Genomic DNA, 25,514 nt, shown 5'->3' on the forward strand with positions numbered 1-25,514 from the left:
GTTGCATGATCTTCTTCCAAAAAATGCATTATTTAATGGAGCTGTTGCAACCAAACCAGTGAAGCCCAAACTTGTACAAGAGCTTGGAAAAGAACCTTCACCTGAAGAATTTTAATTTGAAAAGGTGCCCTCATTGAAAACTGCTGCTGTTGTGGACTATATTTTACAATTGTGAATGGTCAAGACTTCATCTATGCAAAACCTCAGAGAGATCGTTCAGACTGTTCTACAGATACCAAAGTCAGTGTGCTCCTTCCAGGAACTGCACATTTTCTTTGACAGTTATCTTGGACTATCTGTCAAAGAACGTGAGAGAATCAGATGAGTGTCTACAAGTGAAACAATTCACCTTGCCTGCATCCAAAATTTGATACCTATACCTGTGCATCTTGATAGATTCTGGTCATCAACATCAAACAAGATGAACTTGAAAAAACATTGCTGATGCTTCAGTGAACACTAAATTATCTATTATTGCAAGTGCAATGATAGTCAATGAGGAGTTGGTGTCTGCAGAGATATATTCAAAAGGTGCGGGCCATATTGTTCAAGAATTCAACAGCAAATTGGAGGAAGCTGACCTTCCTATTGTGCCACATGTTGAGTGGACTGTTCAAAATGGTTCCAATCGAGTCATTGTACTATCAAATGACACAGATGTTATTATTGTCCTACTTAGATTTGATGCAATGTTCATAAATCAAGGATTGTCAGAGTTATGGATACGTTATGGAACAGGTGAGAAAAGACACTTAGGGGGTCATTCTGACTCCCGCCGGCCGCGGTATCCGCAGGGCCGAAGGGAGCCGCCAGAATACCGCTGCGCGGTCACAAGACCGCTGCGGGTATTCTGTGTTTCCCGCTGGGCTGGCGGGTGACCGCCAGAAGGCCGCCCGCCAGCCCAGCGGGAAACACCCTTCCACAAGGATGCCGGCTCCGAATGGAGGCCGCCCGCCAGCCCAGCGGGAAACACCCTTCCACAAGGATGCCGGCTCCGAATGGAGCCGGCGGAGTGGAAGGGGTGCGACGGGTGCAGTTGCACCCGTCGCGATTTTCAGTGTCTGCATGGCAGACACTGAAAATCATGGTGGGGCCCTGTTACGGGGGCCCCTGCAGTGCCCATGCCATTGGCATGGGCACTGCAGGGGCCCCCAGGGGCCCCACGACACCCCATACCGCCATCCTGTTCCTGGCGGCCAAAACCGCCAGGAACAGGATGGCGGTATGGGGGTCGGAATCCCCATGGTGGCGCAGCAAGCTGCGCCGCCATGGAGGATTCCCCAGGGCAGCGGAAAACCGGCGGTACACCGCCGGTTTTCCGTTTCTGACCGCGGCTGTACCGCCGCGGTCAGAATGCCCTTGGGAGCACCGCCAGCCTGTTGGCGGTGCTCCCGCGGTCCATGACCGCCAGGGTCGGAATAACCGCCTTAATCTCACTTCATATTCTGTGCAAGAAACTTGACCCAGAGATGCCCAGTATTCTTATCAAGGCACATATTCTTACGGGTGAGGGCACTATGAGCAAATTGGAACAAAGCTTATTACTTTATCTGCTGAGCCTGTGAAGTTTCTAAAAGAATTTGCTGGGACAGAAGAACAATATGACTTTAAAGACGTAGAAAAATACCTTGTGTATGTGTGGAAAATGAGTTCTGACTGTGACACATTTGACAATCTTCGGTACAATGAGTTCAAGAGATCAGTCCCGCTAAGTGACCTTTGACTGATGTCATATTATGTGCATGGACACATTAAAAGAGAATTCTGCTTGATCAGAAGATGTGTAAATGTTTTGGATCATGCACATGTAAAGGAAGATCTGTGTGAATTCGGTTGGGAAGATATTGATGGGGTGCTAAAACCTACAAAAGCTCTATCCTCTACCCACAGAACTTACAAATACATATATTTGCAAAACCTGTGCTACAAAACGATGTCCATGTCAATATACTCTTTTCAAATGTTCAACGATCTGTAAATGTACCACAAGCAATTGCCGAAACAATTAAATAAAGTGAACTATGAAAATGTGTCTAACACAGGAGTGATAAACATGATTTCTTTCATTTTCAGATCATAAACATTGTTTGGTGTACACATAAAAGGGTTAAAAATCATTATTGTTTGTTTAATTTCTATATATGTATCTTTATTCTCTATTATAGTGGCCACTTTGGAAAACGGCAGAAGGGTTGCTCTGAGGAATATTTTCTGTCTCTATAGGACTCCTTGGCCACACAAAACCTATGTTTGTACCCAAAATGAAGGTCTCATGGTTCCTGAAATATTACATCATCACTGCAATACATCCGCCATTTTTTAAAATGTCATCCAGAAAAATTTGGCCAGGATCAGCAATGTCTACCCAATTAAATTACTTCTCTAATGGTCCAAAAACACAAATCAAAAATGGAAATCTCTATGCAGTTATTTTTTACAGAGGAATATTGCAATATTTCTTGATTTATGGGGCTATAAAAGCCATCACAACAGCGTTAGAAATGTAAATACATCCAGTGCATTGTTTTGCAGTGTTGGGGTCATTTGAGATGCTGATTGTTCCACCTGAAATATGGCTTCATGTCTCCTTTGATAATCCTTCTTTATTCTCTCAGACCTAGAAGGCAGTTTATTATCTTATATAACCTGTGCTTCACTTGGTCACCCACTTTTAATCTTTGGCCACGGACAGTGTTAATTATTGGATGCTTTTGTGCTCTTTCTGTATGCACCTGGTTGTGCAAGTCGGTATGACATTGGGCTGTTTATTCTTTGGCAGTGTGTATGAACTCCCTGTATTCGGTGTAAATCTAATGTAATATTTTGACACTAAAAAAGAAATTGTCTTACACTCACAAACCAATTTAGCTGTCATTTCCCAGTGTCTTTCCCTAACTCACATACAATGAAACTGAAACTTCTTAAGCATATTTCTATGTTCAGATAGAGGAGCTCTGCACTTATGGCAAGAAGCCAGTGGCGTAATAATCCTGCCTCACCTTGCTCATTTCAAAATTTCCAAAGTGCATGGTATGTTTTCCTGTATGTGAGACATATATCCTGAGCCGCCTGAAAGGTGTTCTATATGTGGAACAAGTTGATAACCTGGGTCTGTATTACCAAAAGAGTCCCATGGGAGCAATGGACCTATGTGGTTGCTTGTTTACATGTTCATAGTGCTTTGGTATTATAGAAGAGACCACAGATGCTTGCACTGCCCCTTCTGTAATACAGATTGTGCTGGTGCTAAATGTTTTGTAGCTGCACTGAGAACAGCACATTTATTTGAGATAGGGTGGTCTGACTTGGCAGGGCACCCTATTAGTAACAAGAACCCAGGAGAGTACTAAACTGCAGGAAGTAGGTAGGACTGACCAAAAGTAGACCACCTTCTGAACTGGGTAACTACTGTCCCAATGTTGTTACATACTAGCCTTTTACGTGCACCTTAAGTTGGGGAGGTGCCAACTGGCCCTTACTGATCAATATGGAGAAAGATGCGCATGAATCCAATTGGTTCGCCCTCAAAACTTAATGTGTTGTACCAGTTCTGAGTATGCCACTGGGGCAACGTCAACTGCCATTGTTTGATAGTATATGTTGTCAACGTTGACTTCAAATAGAAGCTCTGTGCGCTATCACTGGACAGGAAGTTTGGCTAGTAGGTAATGTAATTTTCTGGGAAATGTTATCAAAACATAACATTTAGCATTCTCTTTTGTTGTTTCCCAACAAACCCATTAATTTGTGGGGGTCTAGTATACATTTATAAATTCCTTATATTTAGCATCAGTGGTCAGAAGACAAAAGTGCCTTACAAGCATTTCTGCTTGACATTCTACTTGACTTCCTTTGGAATTTGGCACCCGATAGGCACAGGTGGGCAACCAAACCAATTACAATTCTACACATGCCTGTTATACCCTTACTTAGAGGAACAAAGACAACTCATATGTGGATTGACTTGTGCCCGAGTTATGTTTCTGCATGAGGTAGGCAAAAGGAAATGGCAACCTTAGGAAAATTGTGCAGAAAATACTTAAAAAGCTGCCTCTTCTGTGGTCACATGCCGAGTCCATCAGGGTGAGAAACATTTGTCAAGCATCTATGGACTACACAACATTTGCAATATATATGGGTTTGATCCCACTGAAAGTAACTGAGAAAGAAAAGTCAGTCAGAACATCAGCAGTCACTGAATTTTCACATTGCCAAACCTGAGGGACCAATAAAGGCAAACAGGTTCCCCCATTGGTAACATCGGCTCACGTTTCTTAGCTTTGCCTGAGTTTTCCAGAGAAAATATGTGAGATGTTAAGATTATCACAGAAACCAAACAGAAAAACGGTTAAATTAAGTTGTACACATGAAATATCAGAGCAACTGATTGAAAATAATCCTACTGGAATCGATGGGAAAACAATTTACAGAGAAAGTGAATGGACAAGCCATAAAACCAGTAGCGAAGCATGAGTGCTATTCCAGGTGATGCCTGTTATGGTGTCACAATCACAATACCACAGTTAGAATATGGTCTGACTTAAATATTGTGTCCTAAGTATCATTTACGAAATTATTGGCCCATTAGAGTTAATAATACAACATCTACACCCCAGTGTGGCAATATTTTTTAAAATATCATGTAGGAGTCTGTGGGTCTCATTTATGAGACCCTAGCGGCACACTGCCCCACTGGAGCGTCATTTTCTTTAAGTTCCAGTGGCGCGGGGGCGTGGTTAAGATGGTGGACGGAGCGGACATCTAATCCGTCTCCGTGCCTGGCCTGATTACTATCCTGTAAAAATCGTGACTGCCGGATTATTTAGCCGCACGGGACATGTCTCCGGGGGCTTAGCATTCCGCCCCGCGGCACCTGAGGTGTGCGGCTGCTGCCGAGGGGAAGCCGGACCAGTGAACGGGTCGGCGCTGGGTCGGGCCCTGTGTGCTGGCATGCCGGTCCCTGAGGAACCTGGAGGAGGAAGCTGGCTGTGAAAAGAGGGTCCACGGGGGCCCTTGGAGGCAGAGGAACTTACCGAGGAGACCCGGGCGGTGGTGGCCTGTTCCGGCGTCCTACGAGCATGCTGCCTGCGGCGTATCGGGGGCGCCTTACCTTGGAGCTGGCTCCCGCCATGGTTGCGGCCTGCGGTGAGGAGAACGCGGGCTGAGTGGGCGACCGGCTGTGGCGACCGTGGAGTGGCGCGCTCTCTGAGGAGGGAGTTTTGTGCATTTCGCAGCACTCCCTTCCTCCGCCCCCCCCAGATGGCTTGGATTGTTGGGACTGAGCAGGATGTGGATCGGAGCGACTCAGCTGCTTAGAGGTCCCTGGGATTGAGGCCTCGAGTCACTATACAGAGACCAGATTGCTGATCTATAGGCCTGTATGTGCGGCACGTGTCTTGCATCACGAGGGTGGAAGTCTGTGGCTTGGATCACCATCGCCATTCACGGAGATGGGGTGCAATAAATCAGACGGTCCGTGTCTGGTGGGGCGGGATCCACGTGTGCAGGGGGATTCTTCGGTGACAGCTATCCTGGGGGCACATATGCAGAAATTTTAGGACATACTTACTGCAGTACAAAGCATAAAGTCCACTTTGGAACCTAAAATGGATGCCCTGCATATTGATGTGGGCCACTTGCGTGAGGAGCACAAGAAACTGAAAGAACAAGTCACCTCCGCTGAAGGCACAATATTGGTGCTGTTCCCCTTTCTGGAGATTGCCACCAAACACATCAAAGACTTGCAGAAGGAGGTTCTGCACTTGCGCAACGTCTTGAGGAACAGGAGGGCAGATCCTGGCTCAACAACATCCGTGTGGTAGGCCTGCCGGAGCAGGAGGGGGCCCTAGTATGGATTTATACTTGGAGCAGTGGCTGTCCCAATCAGTCCTACAAGGGAAACATTCAACCTTTTTCTCAGTGGAGAGAGCGCATACAGTACCTGGCGGTCCCCCTCCGCCTGGGCCCCCCCCACCCAGTGATGGTTGGACTCTTTAACTATAGAGACAGAGACCACATACTGCAGAGAGCTTGCGCCGAAGGACCCTGGAGAATCAACAATGCACAGGTACACATTTATCCTGACTATATTCATGAAGTACAACGCAAACGCTCCTCATTTCTTGCGGTGAATCGCTCGCTACGAGAACACAACATTAGATACACGCTGCAGTACTCAGCGACTCTCCGTATCATAACTGACAGTAACACTATATTCTGTGCCACACCAGAGGAGGCCTGGGCATGGTTAGAAAGCAGTGGAATGGCTTAAATGGCATCTTCATTACCTCCTCATCCATGGAGACGCAGGTCAAGGGGGAATCCTCCTGGGGGAGCCAGGCGTACTCAGGTGGCCCCTACCATGGAAAAATCTATCATGGAACAGGAGCGGGTGCGTGCAGAGGTGGAACTGAGAGTGGGCTTCCCCGCGTCGTCGTCATCGTTGGAAAGTGTGGAGGAGCAGGATAAGACCCCTCAGGGTCTGGATGAGGAACAGCTTAGGGCAGCCTTGGGCTGGGGCCCAAGGGTGACACTGCAGAAGATGTGCTCTACTACGTGTGGCGCCTGAGTGGGGTGATATGAACCCGCATAGATTAGTTGAATGGCTTGTCACTCTCAGCTTCACTAACGGCTGGATTAAGTTGCTTTAGTGGTCCTACTCATTAATAGCACTACAGGTTACTGTGATTGGCATGTACTGACTGTGCTTCCTTCCCGCCCCTTTTACACCTCGGTGTAATCATAAGTGAACAATAATGTTTTTGGTGGGTAGCAGCATTTCAGTGCTATTGACTGACCTTCAGTTTTTGGCTCAGCGCCGGGAAGAGTTGTTTATTGTTATATGTATATTTTTGTTCATGGGTTTGTTGGTTGGATTTCTGGCTGGAATTGCATGTGTGTGCAGCGTGGACTCTGGGCTGGGTGGGGGAGAATGTGGCGGGGGCGGCGTATGACGGGGTGGTATTTGTTCCCCAGTGTTGTTTGTTTACATGGTCGTACCTCCCAGCTCTGTCCCATAAAATTACCTCCCGCTTGTATGGCACAATATTCTTTCATAACATGGAATGTTAGGGGACTAGCGGGCTTTGGTTAGCGTCATAAGGTTTATCAATTCCTGCGCTGCCATAAGATACAGGTAGCATTGCTTCAGGAGGCGCATCTCACGACCCTGGACCTGGGACAGGAGCGCAGGCGATGGCGAGGGACATTGGTTGGGCCCACATATTCCAGATATGCTTTAGGTGTCCTGATATGGGTGGCTCCTGGGGTACCGATGGTGATACAAAGGACTCAGACAGACCCAGACAGGTGTTATGTCATCTTAGAGAGGACACTAGATGGGACACAGATTTCATTAGTTTCATTATACGCCCTCAACGCTAACCAGGCCTTATTTTTACAAACTTTGTCCATGTCCCTCCTCCATAACCCAGCGGCACCGTGTTATTGGGGGTGAGGGGGATTTTAATGGCACACCTTGTTTTGAATTAGATAGGTCTCGCCTTCCGCTGCGGGGAGCACAGTCGGTAGCGCTTGCACAGCAGTTGCGACTGTGGGACACACATAATCAGTTGCACGACGCGTGGCGTTATCTCCACCCTGTTAACTGGGTATATCCGTTTTACTCAAGGCTTCACGTTCTACACACTAGGATTGATTTAGTGTATTGCAATCCGGAAGCGTTGTTAAAGGTCTCCAGTGCAGAATATCTTGGGCGGGCCTTATCGGAGCACTCACCCCTGCAGGTAGGGATTCATTGGAGCTGCATTCTTCCTAGTAAACCAACTTGGAGACTGCTGGTTATGGTGCAACAAGACACCGCTTACAGGGCGAGCTTGAGAGGGCACATTGAAACTTATTACGAATTTAACTAAAATACTGCGTCAGACTCAGGGATTGAGTGGGACGCCTTTAAGGTGGTGTTGAGAGGCCATGCAATTAAAACAAATTATGGGACGGTGCTGCTGTTGCGTAGGGAGCTCCGGGACTTAGAATCGGAGCTGAAACATTATGAGCAACTCCTTTCCTACAGTTCCGAGGGTTGCAGCAACCCTGGCACAAGCGCAAATCGCCCATAGACAGGCATTGGATAGATTGGTCCAGCTAAATTACAGAGAATATCAGGCACGCAAACATGCGGAGGGTGACAAAGCAGGCAATTTGTTGGCATGGCTGCTTCGCTCGGAGCGTGACCATGCACCAATTACAGCACTAAGGGACGGGAAGGGTAAATTATTGAACACGCAAGTGGACATCAATGCGGCTTTTTACTAATATTATTTGGCTCCGTACACAGCCTCGGAGATGGGAGGGGGGTGCAGTGGCTGAGAAGTTTCTGTGCCCCCTCCATATGCTGTGACTGTCCCCTGCAGATAGGGAGGCACTTGAGGCTCCCTTACAGCTTTCGGAAATTGGGGAGGTCATCAAGGGCATGGCCCGGGTGCAGACACCCGTCACGGATGGTTGGCCAATTGAATTTTATGCCACATATCAGGTAACGCTGGCTCCTAAATTGTTGAAAATTTATAATGCAGCGTATGATGGGGGGATCCTCCCAGCTTCTTTGAGGGAGGCGACATTGGTGGTATTCCCCAAGCCAGGCAGGGACCCCTTACTACTGGGATCCTATCATCCCCTATCATTGCTTAACTCTGATTACAAGATCTTAAGTCGTATACTAGCAGAAAGACTTGCACCCATAATATCTGGCATGGTGCACTCTGACCAGAATAGATTTATCCCTGGCAGAAACACCTTCCTCAACCTCCGTCAATTGTTTTCCATTATGGACTGGACAAGTGTGGGGAGGGGGATAATGTAGTAGCCTTGTTGAACATCAAAAAAGCATTTGACACCTTGGGGTGGGGCTATTTACTGAAGGTCCTGCAAACAATGGGCTTTGGTCCTAGCTTCATGAAATGGATAACTATATCAGGCACCATTAGCCCTGGTGAAAACAGGTGCTAGAATTTCAGAGCCTTTTGTCATCGGACATGGAACTCGTCAGGGTTGCCCCCTGTCCCCACTTCTATTCGCGCTAGCAATGGAACCCTTAGTGCGGGCCATACGTATGAGGGCTCCTGAGTGGGGTCTGCGCGTGGACGGGGTTTGGCATGTCATCTCGCTCTATGCGGATGATGCACTTGTGTACCTTCGCGAACCCGCCACGGTGGTGCCTCAGCTGATGGTGTTACTGCAAAAATTTGGCAGAGCATCTGGCCTTAATGTGAACTGGTCTAAGTTCTGCTTGTTCCCTCTCGCGTCCCTGACCATGGCCCAATGAGTACAATTGCCCATCACCTTACTGTATGGGAATATGACACCATTAAATACCTTGGGGTTAGGATATTCCATGACAAAAAAGATTTACTAGATGCCAATATAGGCAAGGTACTGGCGGGGGTGAGATCGTCGTTACAATTTTTGAACTCCCTCCTGCTCTCGCCAATGGGTAGACTAGCCATAGCTAAGGTGCTGGTTCTCCCGCAACTGTTGTACCACTTCTTGGCTCTCTCTGTTTACCTCCTGTGCAAGTGGTTCGCGGAGATGCGTTAGCTTCTCACTACACTGATATGGGGCAGAGGCAGAAGCCGGGTGGCGTTGCCCAAGCTTTATGCACCTGCATCGGAGGGTGAACTGGGGGCCCCGAATTTTGAGCATTATTATATGGCGGCCCAACTCCAGTGGTCTATGCGCTGGTTGGCAGGGCACAACCTGTTCGAATTACCCTCCGCATGTCAGACAGTAAGCTCAGGTGGTCTCCTGAGTTGGTTAATGTTACCACACTCTGCTTAGTCTGTCAGTGGTAGTAATTTATTAATGAAAATTGCTAGGAGATGCTGGTCTACTTTCACACGTAGGCCTGGACAGGAATTTCCTTATGCACCACAGCTGTCGCTGCGGGTTGTGCCGGAAAGTGCTATTTCCCTGCGTGATCTGTCGTTGAGAGCCTGGGAGTTGGCGGGAATAGTGGTATGGGGAGACATGTTTGAAGATCACATGCTGATCCCGTTTGACGACCTAGTGAATGATTTCAGTGTGTCACCGGGGACTTTCATGACATACGCGGCAGTGACGAGACAAGCAGCAGTCTGTTGGAATACTTTGCCTAGGGAACCGGATACATCGATATTGCTTCAGACGCTGCTGACTCATGGGGGAGAGAGGAAAGCCATTACAAACATTTATAAATCTCTACACAGCGAGGCTAGATATCCCTTGATGTCGCTCCAAGCGTATTGGGAGGATGCTCTCTGCGTGAAACTTACAGATACACAATGGGAACAGGCCCTCATGGTTCCGAAAATTATCTCTGGGAATGCCCCTTACAAGTACATACAATTTAATTATTTACATCACACATATCTCGCTCCCGCAAGATTAGCACGTATTTATTCTTTGGCATCAAATAGATGTCCGAGATGCCACAATGGAAATGCCCATTTCTTACACATGGTGTGGAGCTGCTCCTGCGTAGTTGAATATTGGGAAGCGATAACTGGGACGCTAAACAAAATAACACAGAGAAATGTGCGGCACGACATGGCACACTATATGCTAGGAGTAACACATAGAACCTCTAAGACCAAATCAATGAATAAAATATTGGACTTAGATCTCATACTAGCAAAAAGATGCCTAGCGATGTGCTGGAAGTCTGCGTTGGTCCCCCCGGTGTCTAGATGGCCTGGTGATCTCCGCAACGGAATACTGGCAGAACAATGCATATTATTATCATTCCATAGTAGGGTGGGCCCGCTTCATGACCCCCCCAGATTGGACGGCACTTCTGGAAGGTGTCCACAGCCGGCTGTGGAATCTGTTGATTGAGGTGGAGAATTCTCTCCCTGCTTCTGTGCCCCCCGCGGGCAGCTGCCCCCACCCTCTCCCCTTCCTGTTGTCACCTAAGTCGGGATCTGATGGGTTTCCTGCCCGCTGGACTGGCTTGAGCCCTAAAGGCTCCTTCTTTTGCTTCCACGCCCCCCAATGCACAACTAGCTAATTGCAGTTCAGTCAAGTTTTAGGTTATTTATTCTTTGGTTATTACACAAAATAAGTAAGTTATCCAGTGTCTCTTAAAATATATACCAGTGCAGGAATACAATCGGTACACACTAGTCAAGTTGATATGTATGTCTTTATTACAGTGGATATCATGTGTAATGCAATATATGACAACTCCCATGTATAAGCATTGACGTGTTGCAGCTATACTATAGTTTTAATGTATCATTTTACACATGGACGGGTCTTCTTAAGATCAAAATAAAGAAATATGGAGAAAAAAAAAAGTTCAGGTGGCACAGTGTGCCAGCCCATATTTACAAGGACACACAAAGCCACCTTGCATGGCTTTTTTTCATGCCCTTGTAAATATGAACCCCTTTCACGCATAACACTGCGTGAAAAGGGCGTTCAATGGGTGTTGCTTGGGGTGTTCCCACACAACACCCATGGAACCCAAAGTAATCTGACACCGTCCCAGATTTACAAGTCTGGGAATGTGTCAGATTCCTACGCCACCTCAGGGGTGGCGTAAAAGTGACGCAACAGGGAGGAATATCTTTATTTCTTCCCTTTTTTCCTCTTTCAATGTGTGTTGCATACCTCTTGTGATAGTTGTGGCGCAAGAAGGTGTCCCTTCCTGCAAAAAAACTATCATCCCCACAATGCAGGCAACCTTGCACCATGGTGCTAGGTTCCCTGCGTTGGCGCATGGCAGACATTTGTGCGCCAGTGCAGGGGGAAAGGACAGAAATGTGCCTTATCTTGTAGATATGGTGCATTTCTGCCCTTTCGTGGTGGTGCAGGACGGCATAGCAAGATACTTGCTTCGCTGCCCTGCGCCACAGGCCTTGTAAATGAGGCCCTGTATTTCTGTCAGACGATATTACTGTAGATAATATTTTGACCTTACTGCCAGCCCACTCCAACAACACCTGGAAATAGCCACAGTGTAATGGTTTGTACAAGCCAATTACCATCGGTTCTTCAGTCACCTTCGAATATGTGGTCACTTGCCCACCTGCCGTTAGACCAAGGTCTATTACCCTGGAGAACATGACACACATCCAATTGGTACAATGCTTTTTGGTCGCAAACCATTAAAGGTGCCCATTTATGTCAGTTGTCTTATGATTGAAGGAAACAGAACCACCATTCGTTAAGCTCCTATGGCATTCATTACTGCCAGAAAAGCATCTTTTCAGAACAATGATCATTTGTGCAACCAATAAAAGTAAGTAACTGTTATCCTATCACTCTGCAGTGACAGCATGTATTATTAATGCTGGGCTGACATTTACTGGCTTCGAGCCCAGCAAACTACAAGTTTGTAAACAAAAGGTACATTGATTTATCTTTTTCTTCTTTTAATTGTATTGTTAGTGATAGGAATAAACACAGATATCCATCCTATAGCTATGCAAATTAATATTAAAAATGACACAAGACATGAACATAATATATAACTTAAAAACACCAGCTTGGATAAGCGAGAATTACAAAATAATAATGATTGCAACTGGATGTGTTGTGAAGAAGGAACCGCACCGATAAACAGAGAACATAGTCTGCATGTCTAACTCAGTGGAAGAGGAAATCTCTTCAGTTTTTCCAGTTAACCTACAATTAAGTATTTGCCACCCCTCACTGTTGCTAGACTCTTTCTTTCATCAATTTCCACGGTGGAGCTCTAAGACCCCCGATAAAGCGTTGCTATGGAGTTTTGTCGCATTCTAATATAAAACATTCCAGGTACAAGACCGTTTGGCAACCTGTTTAGGTCAAACAAACGTGCACGTCCCCTCCACTATGAGGCAGAGCGAACACTTATTGAGTTCCGCAAAAGGATACACCAAGACTGCATGTGAAGCGGTTGCCAAAGACGACGGTTTAACTGCAGATATGAAATTCCACGTCAAGTACCACTGGGCTGTAGTCAAGCAATCAGTCAGCTGAAGGCAGACAGCAAGTGCTGGAGATGCTAAGGCATGAGAAAAGGTGAAACTGCAGGAGCTTGGACATATTGATACAAAGCCAGGGAGTAGTGACTGACAGACGAGGTCCTGCTCCAAAAGGAAGGGTACGAACCGCTATTTGGCTACGGAGTGGTGTTCCAACCCGCATGCTCATAGACTGAATGACTATAAAAAGGAGAAATCTGTTACTGTGAGGAGTGGTGTAACGAAACCTGAGAGGCCCCCGTTGAAATTATATGGAGAGGCTTCCCTATGGACTCAGTCGGGAGCTCTCGGGTCAGGGTACTGTGCTGAGGGCTCCCCCTCCACTTTGCAGGGGCTTTAGGGGCCTATGTTACACTATTGTCAGTGCTTCACACAACTGTAACTTCTCTCATTGTGTGAAAAACGGTGTTATTAGTCCTTTTGCATCTGCCACTTTTTTCCTTGCCCAGCTACTGTTCCAGCAAGTGTTTTATTGGTGTGGTTCCTTGGTTACATCAAATTCTGCTGTAATCATAGGGCGCCACTTTGTATCAAAGACTTGGAGCATGTAATGGTGGTCTAGAAAGGTGTGATGGATTCCTGTTGATGAGTGGTTAGTAAACCTCTTTGGTGTTGGTGTGGGACATTCTCATCATTAAGGGGTCCATTCTGCAGCACACATAGAATTGCCAAAATGCCATTGTGGATTGTTTATGTGCAGGATCGAACACCCCCTGCAAATAAACAATCAATCCCCTCAACGCAGACACCCTTGCACTGTGGTGCAAGGATGTCTGCATTGGAAGCTGAATTTAGCGCCGGCACAGGGTGGAACACAGGGGTGTGCTGTATTTTAGTAAACAAGGTGCATTCCTGCATTTCTAAAGCGACGCAGGGTGGTGCTGCAAATTTTGGCACAGCACCACGCTGCACCACCTTTTAGTAAATCTGGCCCTTTAAAGTATTAGCATTTTGCAAAATTTCATGTTATTTTGCATTTTTTGTGAAATTTTACAAAACGCAACAGAACAGAATTTGGCAGTTTTGCACAAGCCAATTTGAAATGCACCCTCTTCTTTGTATGCCAACTATAAAACATCTGTGGCACTCTTCTTTTCTGAAATTGTATTTGCACTATGATGACCTAAGCTTCTAAAGTCACCCACTGACTATTATTCCAGGATCCAGTGTGTTTAGGGATTCTGAAACCTCCAGTAATATAGCAATGGATGTACAAGTATGGGAAGGCATATGCATTCATGTGTGCTCCTTGATGCTGAATGGAGGTAGGAGTCCATAGGGACATCTCATTGTTCTCGAAATGACTGCAGAAGAGCTCTCAGTCGGTTGCTTGACAATCTGCATAGTAAACCCTTGAAGTACTGGTGAGCTCTGTTTCCTTGACAAGTTCTGATTTCTGATTCTGTTATGTTTGAATTGGCAAATGCATCAGTCTGCAGATGCATGAGTTATTGTTTACAGTATTCATAGAGAGCTTATTTAGATTATCTTTGTTGTCAATCACATCTTAGATCAACCTAAAGCATGATTTATCTTACATGGCATGCTATTGGCTGTTGGTTGTAGCATTCCATCTTCTGTTGAGTACTTGCACTGAAGTCCATAAGGGAGTATGCTTCATCTAAAAAGTATACTTGACAATCACTTTTTTGCCACATTCACTCCTTTACCTCAAACATAGAGCTTGCATTTTTAAATGTTTTTGTCCTGACATGAGTGTGATCCTGCCCCTAACACGACCTCCTAATTGTATGTCGTACTAGGTGGTCATATTGAGGTCATATCGTCAGATGTGATGAAAGCAATCAGGAGGTTAAGAGATGTAAACATGTTATTATCGCCAACACAAATGTCACTCCACCACCACTATTAATACCATCAACCTTACCAATATTGAAGTCACCAATACTACCACCCGAGGGTAGGTCGCTCCCCCTGCCGCTGCAGCTCCACCAGCCCAGGCTCCTGACACCTCCCAGCAAGACCTGCTAAAACCGTAAGTACTCCCCCCACCCAGCCCCTCGCCCAGCCCCACGCTACTCACCTCTCTTTCCCTGTACTTCTGTCTTCTGCCTTCCGCTCTCTCCTCCAACCTTTCTCCGCACCTCCCTTTGCTTTCTGCTCCTCCATCTGGCAGCCATCTTCCTCCGCTCTCTGCTCCTCTTCTGCAGCCCACTTGCTGCGTGTTGTGCTCTTCCTCTGTGCCCCGCTCCTCTTCCTCACCGCCTTCTCTTCCTGCTTTGCTCTTCATCTGTGTTCTTTTCTCCTCTGCACCCCGTCCTGCGTGTTCTTTCTTCATCTGTGTTCTTCTTTTTTCCTCTGTACCCCGACCTGCGTGTTCTTTCTTCATCTGTGTTCTTCTTCTTTTCTCCTCTTCCTCACGGCGCTCTCTTCCTGCTTTGCTCTTCATCTGTGTTCTTCCTTTCTCCTCTGCACCCCGACCTGCGTGTTCTTTCTTCATCTGTGTTCTTCTTCTTTTCTCCTCTTCCTCACCGCGCTCTCTTCCTGCTTTGCTCTTCATCTGTGTTCTTCCTTTCTCCTCTGCACCCCGACCTGCTTGTTCTTTCTTCATCTGTGTTCTTCTTCTTTTCTCCTCTTCCTCACCGCGCTCTCTTCCTGCTTTGCTCTTCATCTGTGTTCTTCCTTTCTCCTCTGCACCCCGACCTGCGTGTTCTTTCTTCATCTGTGTTCTTCTTCTTTTCTCCTCTACCTCACCACGCTCTCTTCCTGCTTTGCTCTTCATCTGTGTTCTTCTTTTCTCCTCTGCACCCCGACCTGCTTGTTCTTCTCTTCTTCTGTACTTTTCTCTGCGTCTTCCTTCTCTTCCGCTGTGGCCTTCTCCTCATCTTCTAGATACTTCCCTCCTCTGCTTCTCTGGTCTCTCCTCTTCTGCCTGTCTCTTCTTCTTGACTCCTCTCTCCTCTTCTTCTTGACTCTTCTTCCTGTCTCTTCTCTCTTGACTCTTCTCTCCTCTTCTTCTCGACTCCTCTTCTTGTCTCTTGTCTCTTGTCTCTTCTCTCTTGACTCTTCTCTCTCCTCCTCTTCTGTTCTTCCTGACTCCTCTCCTCCTCTGTAATCCCCCCTCCCCTATCTTTTCCCCCCTCCCATCTACCTGACCCCCCCGCCCTCCGCTTTCCTGCTGCCACCTCCTGCTCGGCCCACCCCCCCCTGCTCCCATTCGTCGCCCCCCCTCCCACCTCCCGCCCCCAGCTGACCCCTCCTCCCCCTCCTCCACCTTCTACCTCTTATGGCGGCTGCTGTGCGGCTGCGCCGTTGGCGCACCGAAGGTGCGCCAAAGGCAAGCCCGTCTGCACCCGTCCAAGCCTGGACTGCGCCCATCGCCACGACTCCTGGCCCCCAACACTCCCAATTCCCACAGCACCGCTACGACCCCAACACCCTCCACGCCCTCAACCCAGGGCGCTCCAGAACCTGCTTCCAAGCCAACCCTAAACGCACCCATGGACCCTTCGCATGCCTTACCTGCAAACTCACCTTTCACCGCGAATCCACCCCGCCCGCCAGCCCACGCGCCAACAACCAGCTCAAATGCATCCTGATCAACGCACGCTCCGTCCACAAGCACGCCGTTGAACTATGGGACCTCCTGGACTCCACCGCACCGGACGTCGCCTTCATCACTGAGACCTGGATGAACGCCTCTTCGGCCCCCAACATCGCCATAGCCATCCCCGACGGCTACAAGATCTCCAGGAGAGACCGCACCAACCAAGTCGGTGGAGGAATTGCCATCGTCTTCAAGGACTCCATAAACGTCACCACCTCCACCGAAGACACCCCCTCCGCCGCCGAACACCTGCACTTCCAGATCCACACCGACCCCAGGACCACCCTCAGAGGAACTCTCATCTACAGACCCCCTGGACCACGCACCCTCTTCAGCGAATCCATCACTGATTTCATCTCCCCACACGCCCTTGCCTCGCCGGACTACATCCTCCTCGGTGACCTCAACTTCCACCTGGAACAGAACAACGACCCCAACACCACCACCCTGCTCGACAACCTCGACAACCTCGGTCTCAAGCAACTGGTGAACACCCCCACCCACATCGCCGGACACACGCTCGACCCCATCTTCTCCGCCAGCAACCATGTATCCTTCAGCCACTCCTCCGTAATACACTGGACCGACCACAGATGCGTCCACTTCACCTTCAGACGTGAGACTCTCCACCTCCGCACACAACCCATCCCATGCAGACATTGGAACAAAATCCCCATGGAACAGCTTCTCTCCACTCTCAGCAACAACCAACCCACCTTCTCCACCGACCCCAACGAGGCAGCCCTCAGCCTCACGCATTGGATCACCAACTGCGCGGACAACCTCGCACCCCTCAGGCGCCTCCCAAGACAGACCAACACCAGGAAACCTCTTTGGTTCACAGACACCCTCAAGGAATCTAAAAAAACCTGCCACACCCTCGAGAAAGCCTGGCGCAAGGACCACACCGCAGAAAACATGTCTGCCCTCAAAAACGCCACCCGCGAACACCACCAACTGATCCGCGCCACCAAAAGAACTTCCTTCACAGACAGACTGGACAAGAACACTCACAACAGCAAAGAACTCTTCAACATTGTCAAAGAGCTCTCCAATCCTAACGCCAACTCCAATGCCATCACGCCCTCACAAGACCTCTGCAACTCCCTCGCCACCTTCTTCCATCGTAAGATCACCGACCTACACGACAGCTTCGGACACCAGACCCAGCCAACCACCAGAGAACCTACAACCCCAGCCATCACCCTCAACGCCTGGACTCACATCAGCACGGAGGAGACCAAAGCTACCATGAACTCCATCCACTCCGGTGCCCCCTCGGACCCCTGCCCACACTTCATCTTCAACAAAGCCGACGAAATCATCGCCCCGCATCTCCAGACCATCATCAACAGCTCGTTTGCTTCTGCCACCTTCCCCGAGAGCTGGAAACACGCAGAAGTCAACACCCTACTGAAGAAACCTACGTCGGACCCCAGCGACCTGAAGAACTTCCGCCCCATCTCGCTCCTCCCCTTCCAAAGTCATAGAGAAGACCGTCAACAAGCAACTTACCAACTTCCTTGAAGACAACAACCTACTCGACCCCTCTCAGTCCAGATTCTGAGCCAATCACAGCACAGAAACCGCCCTTATCTCAGTCACAGACGACATCAGAACTCTAATGGACAACGGAGAAACAGTCGCCCTCATCCTCCTCGACCTCTCGGCTGCCTTCGACACCGACTGCCACCGAACCCTAATATCCCGCCTCCGCTCCACCGGTATCTAAGGACAGGCCCTGGACTGGATCACCTCTTTCCTCTCCAACCGCTCCCAAAGAGTCTACCTCCCACCGTTCCGCTCAGACCCCACCGAGGTCATCTGCGACGTCCCACAAGGTTCCTCGCTCAGCCCGACTCTCTTAAATGTCTACATGAGCCCCCTCGCCGACATCGTACGCAAACACAACATCAACATCACCTCCTACGCCGACGACACTCAGCTGATACTCTCCCTCACCAAGGACCCCACCAGCACCAAGACCAACCTACAAGATGGAATGAAAGACGTCGCAGAATGGATGAAACTCAACCGTGTGAAACTGAACTCAGACAAAACGGAAGTCCTCATCCTCGGAAACATGCCGTCTGCCTGGGACGACTCCTGGTGGCCCATGGCCCTTGGCACCGCACCTACCCCCTCAGACCACGCACGCAACCTCGGATTCATCCTGGACCCACTTCTCACCATGACCAAACAAGTCAACGCCGTATCATCTTCCTGCTTCCTCACCCTCCGCATGCTCCGAAAGATCTTCCGTTGGATCCCCGCCTACACCAGAAAGACTGTGACCCACGCCTTTGTCACGAGCCGCCTGGACTACGGAAACACCCTATACGCAGGAACCACCGCTAAACTCCAGAAACGTCTGCAGCGAATACAAAACGCCTCAGCCCACCTCATCCTCGACATACCCTGCAACAGCCACATCTCCGCCCACCTGAGACACCTACATTGGCTTCCCGTCAACAAAAGGATCACCTTCCGGCTCCTCACCCACGCACACAAAGCCCTCCACAACAAGGGACCAGAATACCTCAACCGTCGCCTCAGTTTCTACACGCCCACCCGCCAACTTCGTTCCGCCAACCTCGCACTCGCCGCTGTCCCTCGCATCCGCCGCACCACGGCAGGTGGGAAATCCTTCTCCTACCTGGCAGCCAAGACATGGAATTCCCTCCCCACCAACCTCAGGACCACCCAGGACCACCTCGCATTCCAGAGGTAACTCAAGACCTGGCTCTTCGAGCAGCAGTAACCCCCTCCTACTAGCGCCTTGAGACCCTCACGGGTGAGTAGCGCTCTTTATAAATGTTTTTTGATTTGATTTGATTTTACCACCATTACCCAACTCCCACTAATAACATAATACCATCTTCAATACCCCTATCAATGTCAAACCTTCCAAAACCATCTCTGATACCACCACCAATGCTACCAACATAATTACCACATCAAAACCACACACCATCAATACACCAACACTACCACTAATGCTAATACCACCACTAATATCATCAACCACACTACCATGCCAGTCTCACCAGCATCTCCACCAATTCCTCAGCCAATTCAATATCCCAGCCAATACCATTGCCAGCACCACCACTAATACCACCATCACCAATACCATTACAAATACCACACTCATCAATACTACCAGCACCAATAGCACATCACCTCCACCACCACTACCAATACAACCAATACAAAACCATGATACCAATGCCAACTGAAATGTCAAAAGACTCACCAATACCACCAGAAATACCTCCAGTACATCATCAATTCCAGCAATATAATGACTACCACAAATACCACCATTACCAATACTACCAGCACCAATACCACACTACAGCTACCAACACCAACAAAGTCAATTTGAGACCAATACAACACCAAGGACTAATGACATCTGATATGCCACCAGACTCACCAGTGCCACCCGAAATAACACTAATACACCATCATTCCCAGCAATATAATGATTACAACAAATACCACACACCAACACCACCATTAACAACAGCACCTCCACAAATCCAAAAACGATCACCAATACCACCATCAATACCACCAAGTTCTCCACAACCAACACCATCAATACCATCACCTCCAATACCACCACTAATACCACCCCTTTCACTTCCTGTAAGACCAACCCCACCAGTAGCACACACCACCTACCCCAACAGCAGCACCACAAATGCCACATTGCCAGTACCACCAATGACACCAATACAGCCACCACCAATCCTGTCACCATCTAGACCACTAGCAATATCACCAATTGCACAAAAAACAGTGCCAATACTATCACCACCAGTATTATCACCACCAGTGCCCTGTGGTCACCAACACCACCATACCAATACCACCAACACTACCAAAACCACCAATAACACCACCTTTACCAATACCAATATCACCACCAATGCAACACATACCTCCACGAAGGCCACACAGCAATATCACCACTAAAACCAAAATCACTAAAACCACCAATGCCTCTCCAATAACAAAACCACTAATGCTATAACACCACATATGCCATGTCACCACCATAAATACCACAGTTAGTATAAGTTTCAAAAATTCACCAATACAGCTGCCTGTACCACTACCACCAACACCACCAATACCAATGCCACCACCTTCAACACCACTACTGGTATTAGTAGTACCCATACCACCCATACCAGCAATATCACACCACCAGCAGCATACCACCACTAATATCACACATTACCAATACCACCACCACAATACGTCCACCACAAAAACGATCTTTAAATCATTAAGAGCACACATAGCATAATCAATACCTTCAATATCAAAACTACCAATGTAACCAACAGCACCATCAGCGTACTACCACCGAGGTGACAACCTACACCAGTACCACCAACACCAATTTTCCATCATCTACACAAGCAATGCCAGTAATAATCTAGCTCCACCATCACTACCAATATTAACCCCAATATCACCCCCACAATACCACCTCAATAGCACTACTAATTCTACCACCATCACCAATACTACCATCACCAATACATCACAATAATTATATCTCTATCAATACCACCACCACCACATTCAATATCTCAGCACCAACTCCACTACCACAACCACTACCATCACTAATTCCACTGCCTTCACCAGTACCCCCATCAATACAATACCATCACAGTAACAATATATCCACAAATACCACCACTACGTTCAATTCCCTAGCACTAACACCACCGTCACCAAAACTACCAAGTGTTCAATGGCTTCAATGTGCTCTCTGACTTTGCTTGTGTTGTCACCTTAAACACAGACCTACTGGCTTTGCCACTGATTGTTTTATAGGGTTTACTGAGTGGAGAAAGGACTGCAGTATGGAGTGGCATGCACAGAATTGTATGTATGTATCACCTCTTCTATGTGGCTTACACCAAAAACAAGACAACTTGCCCTTTTTGCCCTGTTCCTTGAGGACACCCAGGATATTCTAAACACATCCTCACTTTTTGTGTGGACAAGATTACATAAGAAGGATGTACCCCAAGCTGTTGTCAGCCCATACATCTAGTACCAATGTGAAAACATAAATACATTTTGTCATGTATATTAGGTGTGAGAGCCACAACAATATATATCTTGTCCTGCCTCTCAGTAAGCTCTGTAGGCTCCATCTTTTGTCACAGATTGGAAGACTGTGAGGTTTCAGAAGGCAGCAGATTGCTGCTCTGGTAGAATATTACTCACAATAAAAGAATAAAGTACTTTAGACCACTAATAGACCTTCACTGGATCTGCTACTCAACAAACACAGATGCTCCATTATTACCTTAATAGGTAGGTTAGACCAGAAACATGTTGACCACAGGATCTTAGCAGGGACGCTCCTAATCATCCTCAGTGGTGTTCATCGTTGTGTAAGGAAAGTGTCAGTAAAGTGTTATTTGCCTACTATTTAGCAGTTGTAATCCTTTGGGACACAAAGTGACCATCAGCACTGTCTCTGTAACAAGTTGTAACTTCAGGTGCCACTCAGCAGGCTCATGCTACTACAGAATAGCACATAATAGGTCATTATGAACTCACCTTCAATACCCATCCTTAATGTGGAGTGGACTCACAGATGACGCACATCACCAAGTATAGGTGAGGGTTCAATGTGGTTTTTTTTAGAAGAAACTGATGCATCATGTAGTTAATATTTGCTGGTGTAATATTGTGCTATCAAAGACAAATAAATTTCTTGATCTAGTCTACAGTACTTAGGTGTTTTGTTCCTATACATTTTAGGAGGATCTACTGCAGACCCTCTAACTCCTCTTGCTCCCCTTGTCAGTTTTCTATACAGAATATAACATGTCCCAGTTATTTCCCAAACTCTTTCTACATTATAGGTGTTCTGGCTTTCACTCTTGACAAATATGGGCAGAGTCCATTTCTCAATAAGAAGAAGAGACCCCAAAGGGCTAGCAGCCAACATGAGCACAAAATAGATTGTTGTAATCCACTGCTGGTTGGCAATACCAAAAAGAGAACCCCTAAATTATAGGTTATACAGACATCTGTGGATGAACATATCACTGTCAAACATCATCATCCCTATTATCAACGCACTGGCTCCCTGTCCTCGCAAGAGTCAGATTTTAAATGCTCACAACTACGCATAAGTCCATATTTGGATCCACTTCAGAAAATGTTTTATTTTGCCTACATGGAACAAAAGATACTATGCTCTAGACCTAGACTTTTCCTTTTAATTGTTTTCAGTTGTTTTAATACAGTTGGATCAACTCAAGTGTACCTTGAAAACAACCCTCACAGTATATTAGTTGTTAAATGAAAATCTGGGACTGAAGCACCTCATTCATTTGTTAGCATTCACCATTGTAGTAAAATTCTTTAATATGGTGACTACAACTTGTTCAACTAAAAATACATCAAACAAGAGTGCGTGGGGGTGGGAGGGTTGAATGTTTCCTAAGCAGGATGCTCCCTTCTGGAATATGCTTCCAGTGCTCCTAAACCAAAATGAACATTTACCCCCACTCAGAAAAGTTCTGGATAATTTCCTATCTTAAAATATCCCAGTATGTCATTTATCATTGTATCCCACTTGGCCACTTGGCTTGGTTGCTAATAGAGCTTTATTGTTTTAAGCTACATGTTGATGATAATTGTGATAATGATGTCTGGTCATCCTCTCTACCAGTACTGTTCTCTCTATGAGTGTATGCGATGCAGCTTTGTATGTGACATACATTACACTAGCCCCTCCTAAAATGTGACCACAATCACTTGTGATTCGGGAAATTCCTGAAAATGTTCTTTCAATGAGCCTTTGGGGCTACATAGTCCATCAGCACCCACTGAAAAAAGACTATAAGTGATACTGCTTCCCACTTGCAAAAGAAACAATAAATACAGAAAATTTGTGACATGACAGACCTTGACCAGTTACCTATGGGAAGTTATGTACCTGTACATATGTGAGATCTACATCATTTCAAAACTTTCATGGGACTTACTGTGCTTTGCTGAGCACTGGTTGTGTATGAGCATCTGATGTCTGCTACATATGATCATTGGAGGTAAGCTGCCCTTTCTAGCATGCTTTTTATATCAATGGGCAGTAAGTGTACAAGAGCAGCTTACTGTGTGCAATGAATTAAAACAGAATGATTGGTAGAGAAAATGTGAGTTACCCTAAGATTTTACCTTCTGAGCTTGATCTGAACCGCTCTGCTCGTTCTGCCACTGTTTAAACTTCTCAAGAGCTTCGTCCATAGTCATGAGGCCCTGCTTCACCTTCTCCTGCAGAAGAATCAGCTCTTCCTGCCCTGACGGCGGTGATAGGTGCTTTTCCAGTGTCACATAGGTCTCACCCAAAGGTCGGACTACAGGTAAGCATGATAGTGTAATAGAAAATATAAGAATAACAGTCATTCAGTGACAACACCTTCAACACAGTATTCTCTTAAGATCACTAACAGTTCAGTGAGAAAACATTCCTTCTATATAGTTACAGTCTCAAATCCTTCAGTAACTAAATAATGCAATTTCACCAAAACTAGAGGATTAGTGGCAATGACATTTTTGACTAGAGCTATTATATGTCCTTAGTGGTAAATAAGGAATTACATAGTGCAACCATCATTTACTTCTGCATTGTAAAAGCAGATTTCTGGAGATGGTAATGTCCCCAAACATCCACTCATGGATTTTGGCACATTCCAAGATTTACCAAGACTCGTAAACTTGGAAATGTGGCTAAATGGTACACCTCTCAGGGAAGGTTCAATGAGGAAAAATATCTTTATTTCAACTGATTGTTTTCTCGAGGAAGATGCCTCAGAAGATTATTTTGTGTAGGAAGGTGTCACTTCTTGCTCATGCACAATCCTGCCAATCCCTTGCACCATGACACAATGGTGCCTGTGTTGGTGCTAGGCACAGATTGTGCACCAGTAGAGACAGAGAGCAGGAATGGACAATATATAATTGTAATATGGTCCATTCCTGCCTTCTTCCTTATAAAAAGATTTACTGACACAAAGATTTAGATATGAGAGAACCTAGTTCCAAGGCTGCAGAGTGGACATTTTAGGGCGAGAATGCCGTAAAACTTTGTGAACATAGATCCGTCCTTGTTTATGTGTTTCATAAACCTTTTCCCTATTAATTCCTGTTAAAGAAATAAGCTGATATTTATTTATGCCAAGAACAGAAGTTAATCCCTTTCCAGGGTAAAAATGGTCAGTGAACACCCACAAAATTATTGGTAGTGTATAGGATGTGATTGGATGGTGGAATATGAAGAAGTTAACGATCTTGAAACACAATAGGGTTCTTTCCAAATGGATACCTTTGCATCGAGATTCATTGCTCAATTATCTTTTTTGTTGGCTATCAGACATGGATGTGGTGACAATGGATGTGTGTCTATTGAATTAGAGTAAAGGCATCAACTATGTATTTCCACCATCTATGATGATTCTCAGGACTCCAGCGCAGGTCAGAGGACAATGTGTCGAACTCTGGGCCAGACTGGCCTTTTATTTAATGAGGCATATCCCCGGCGGGCTGGATCCATTGGAAGACAGTTTTAAAAGGCCAGGGCCATAGCTGGAGCATCTATCAATTTCCCCAGCTCCAAGAGACTAACTGCAGCAGACACAGTGGGCATCAAAAGAATGCAGGAATTGTGTGACTCTGATGCTACGAAGTGGCAGAGGCTACACAGACTAGCAGCGGCAGATGCCGCAAATCTCAAGGGGAAGAGTGGGCGTGGGAGGGGAGAAGGTGGGACAAGGGCCCATAAATAATAATATTAAAAACTGAATAATAGTAATAAAAATAATAAACTCACCTTTCCCGATGCCACTGGCCTCTTCACACTCCTCATCTGATGGCATCCCAGCATTTCCTGGGACACCAGCACATGCTACCCATGCAATCCTGGCACTGCTCGC

The 25,514-nt window shown here is 46.8% G+C and overlaps 1 protein-coding gene across 1 annotated transcript in view; it reads right to left on the minus strand.

Moving 5' to 3' along the window:
- BANK1 (B cell scaffold protein with ankyrin repeats 1) overlaps nt 1-25,514 on the minus strand; it is a 2,047,355-nt gene that overhangs the window by 147,107 nt on the left and 1,874,734 nt on the right. Inside the window, exon 12 of the mRNA XM_069230214.1 lies at nt 23,761-23,939. Within this exon, the coding sequence (XP_069086315.1) occupies nt 23,761-23,939 (179 nt within the window). The remainder of the gene's footprint in view (nt 1-23,760; nt 23,940-25,514) is intronic.

Source organism: Pleurodeles waltl, chromosome 1_1, assembly GCF_031143425.1.
Source record: "Pleurodeles waltl isolate 20211129_DDA chromosome 1_1, aPleWal1.hap1.20221129, whole genome shotgun sequence".
Classification (NCBI taxonomy): domain Eukaryota; kingdom Metazoa; phylum Chordata; class Amphibia; order Caudata; family Salamandridae; genus Pleurodeles; species Pleurodeles waltl.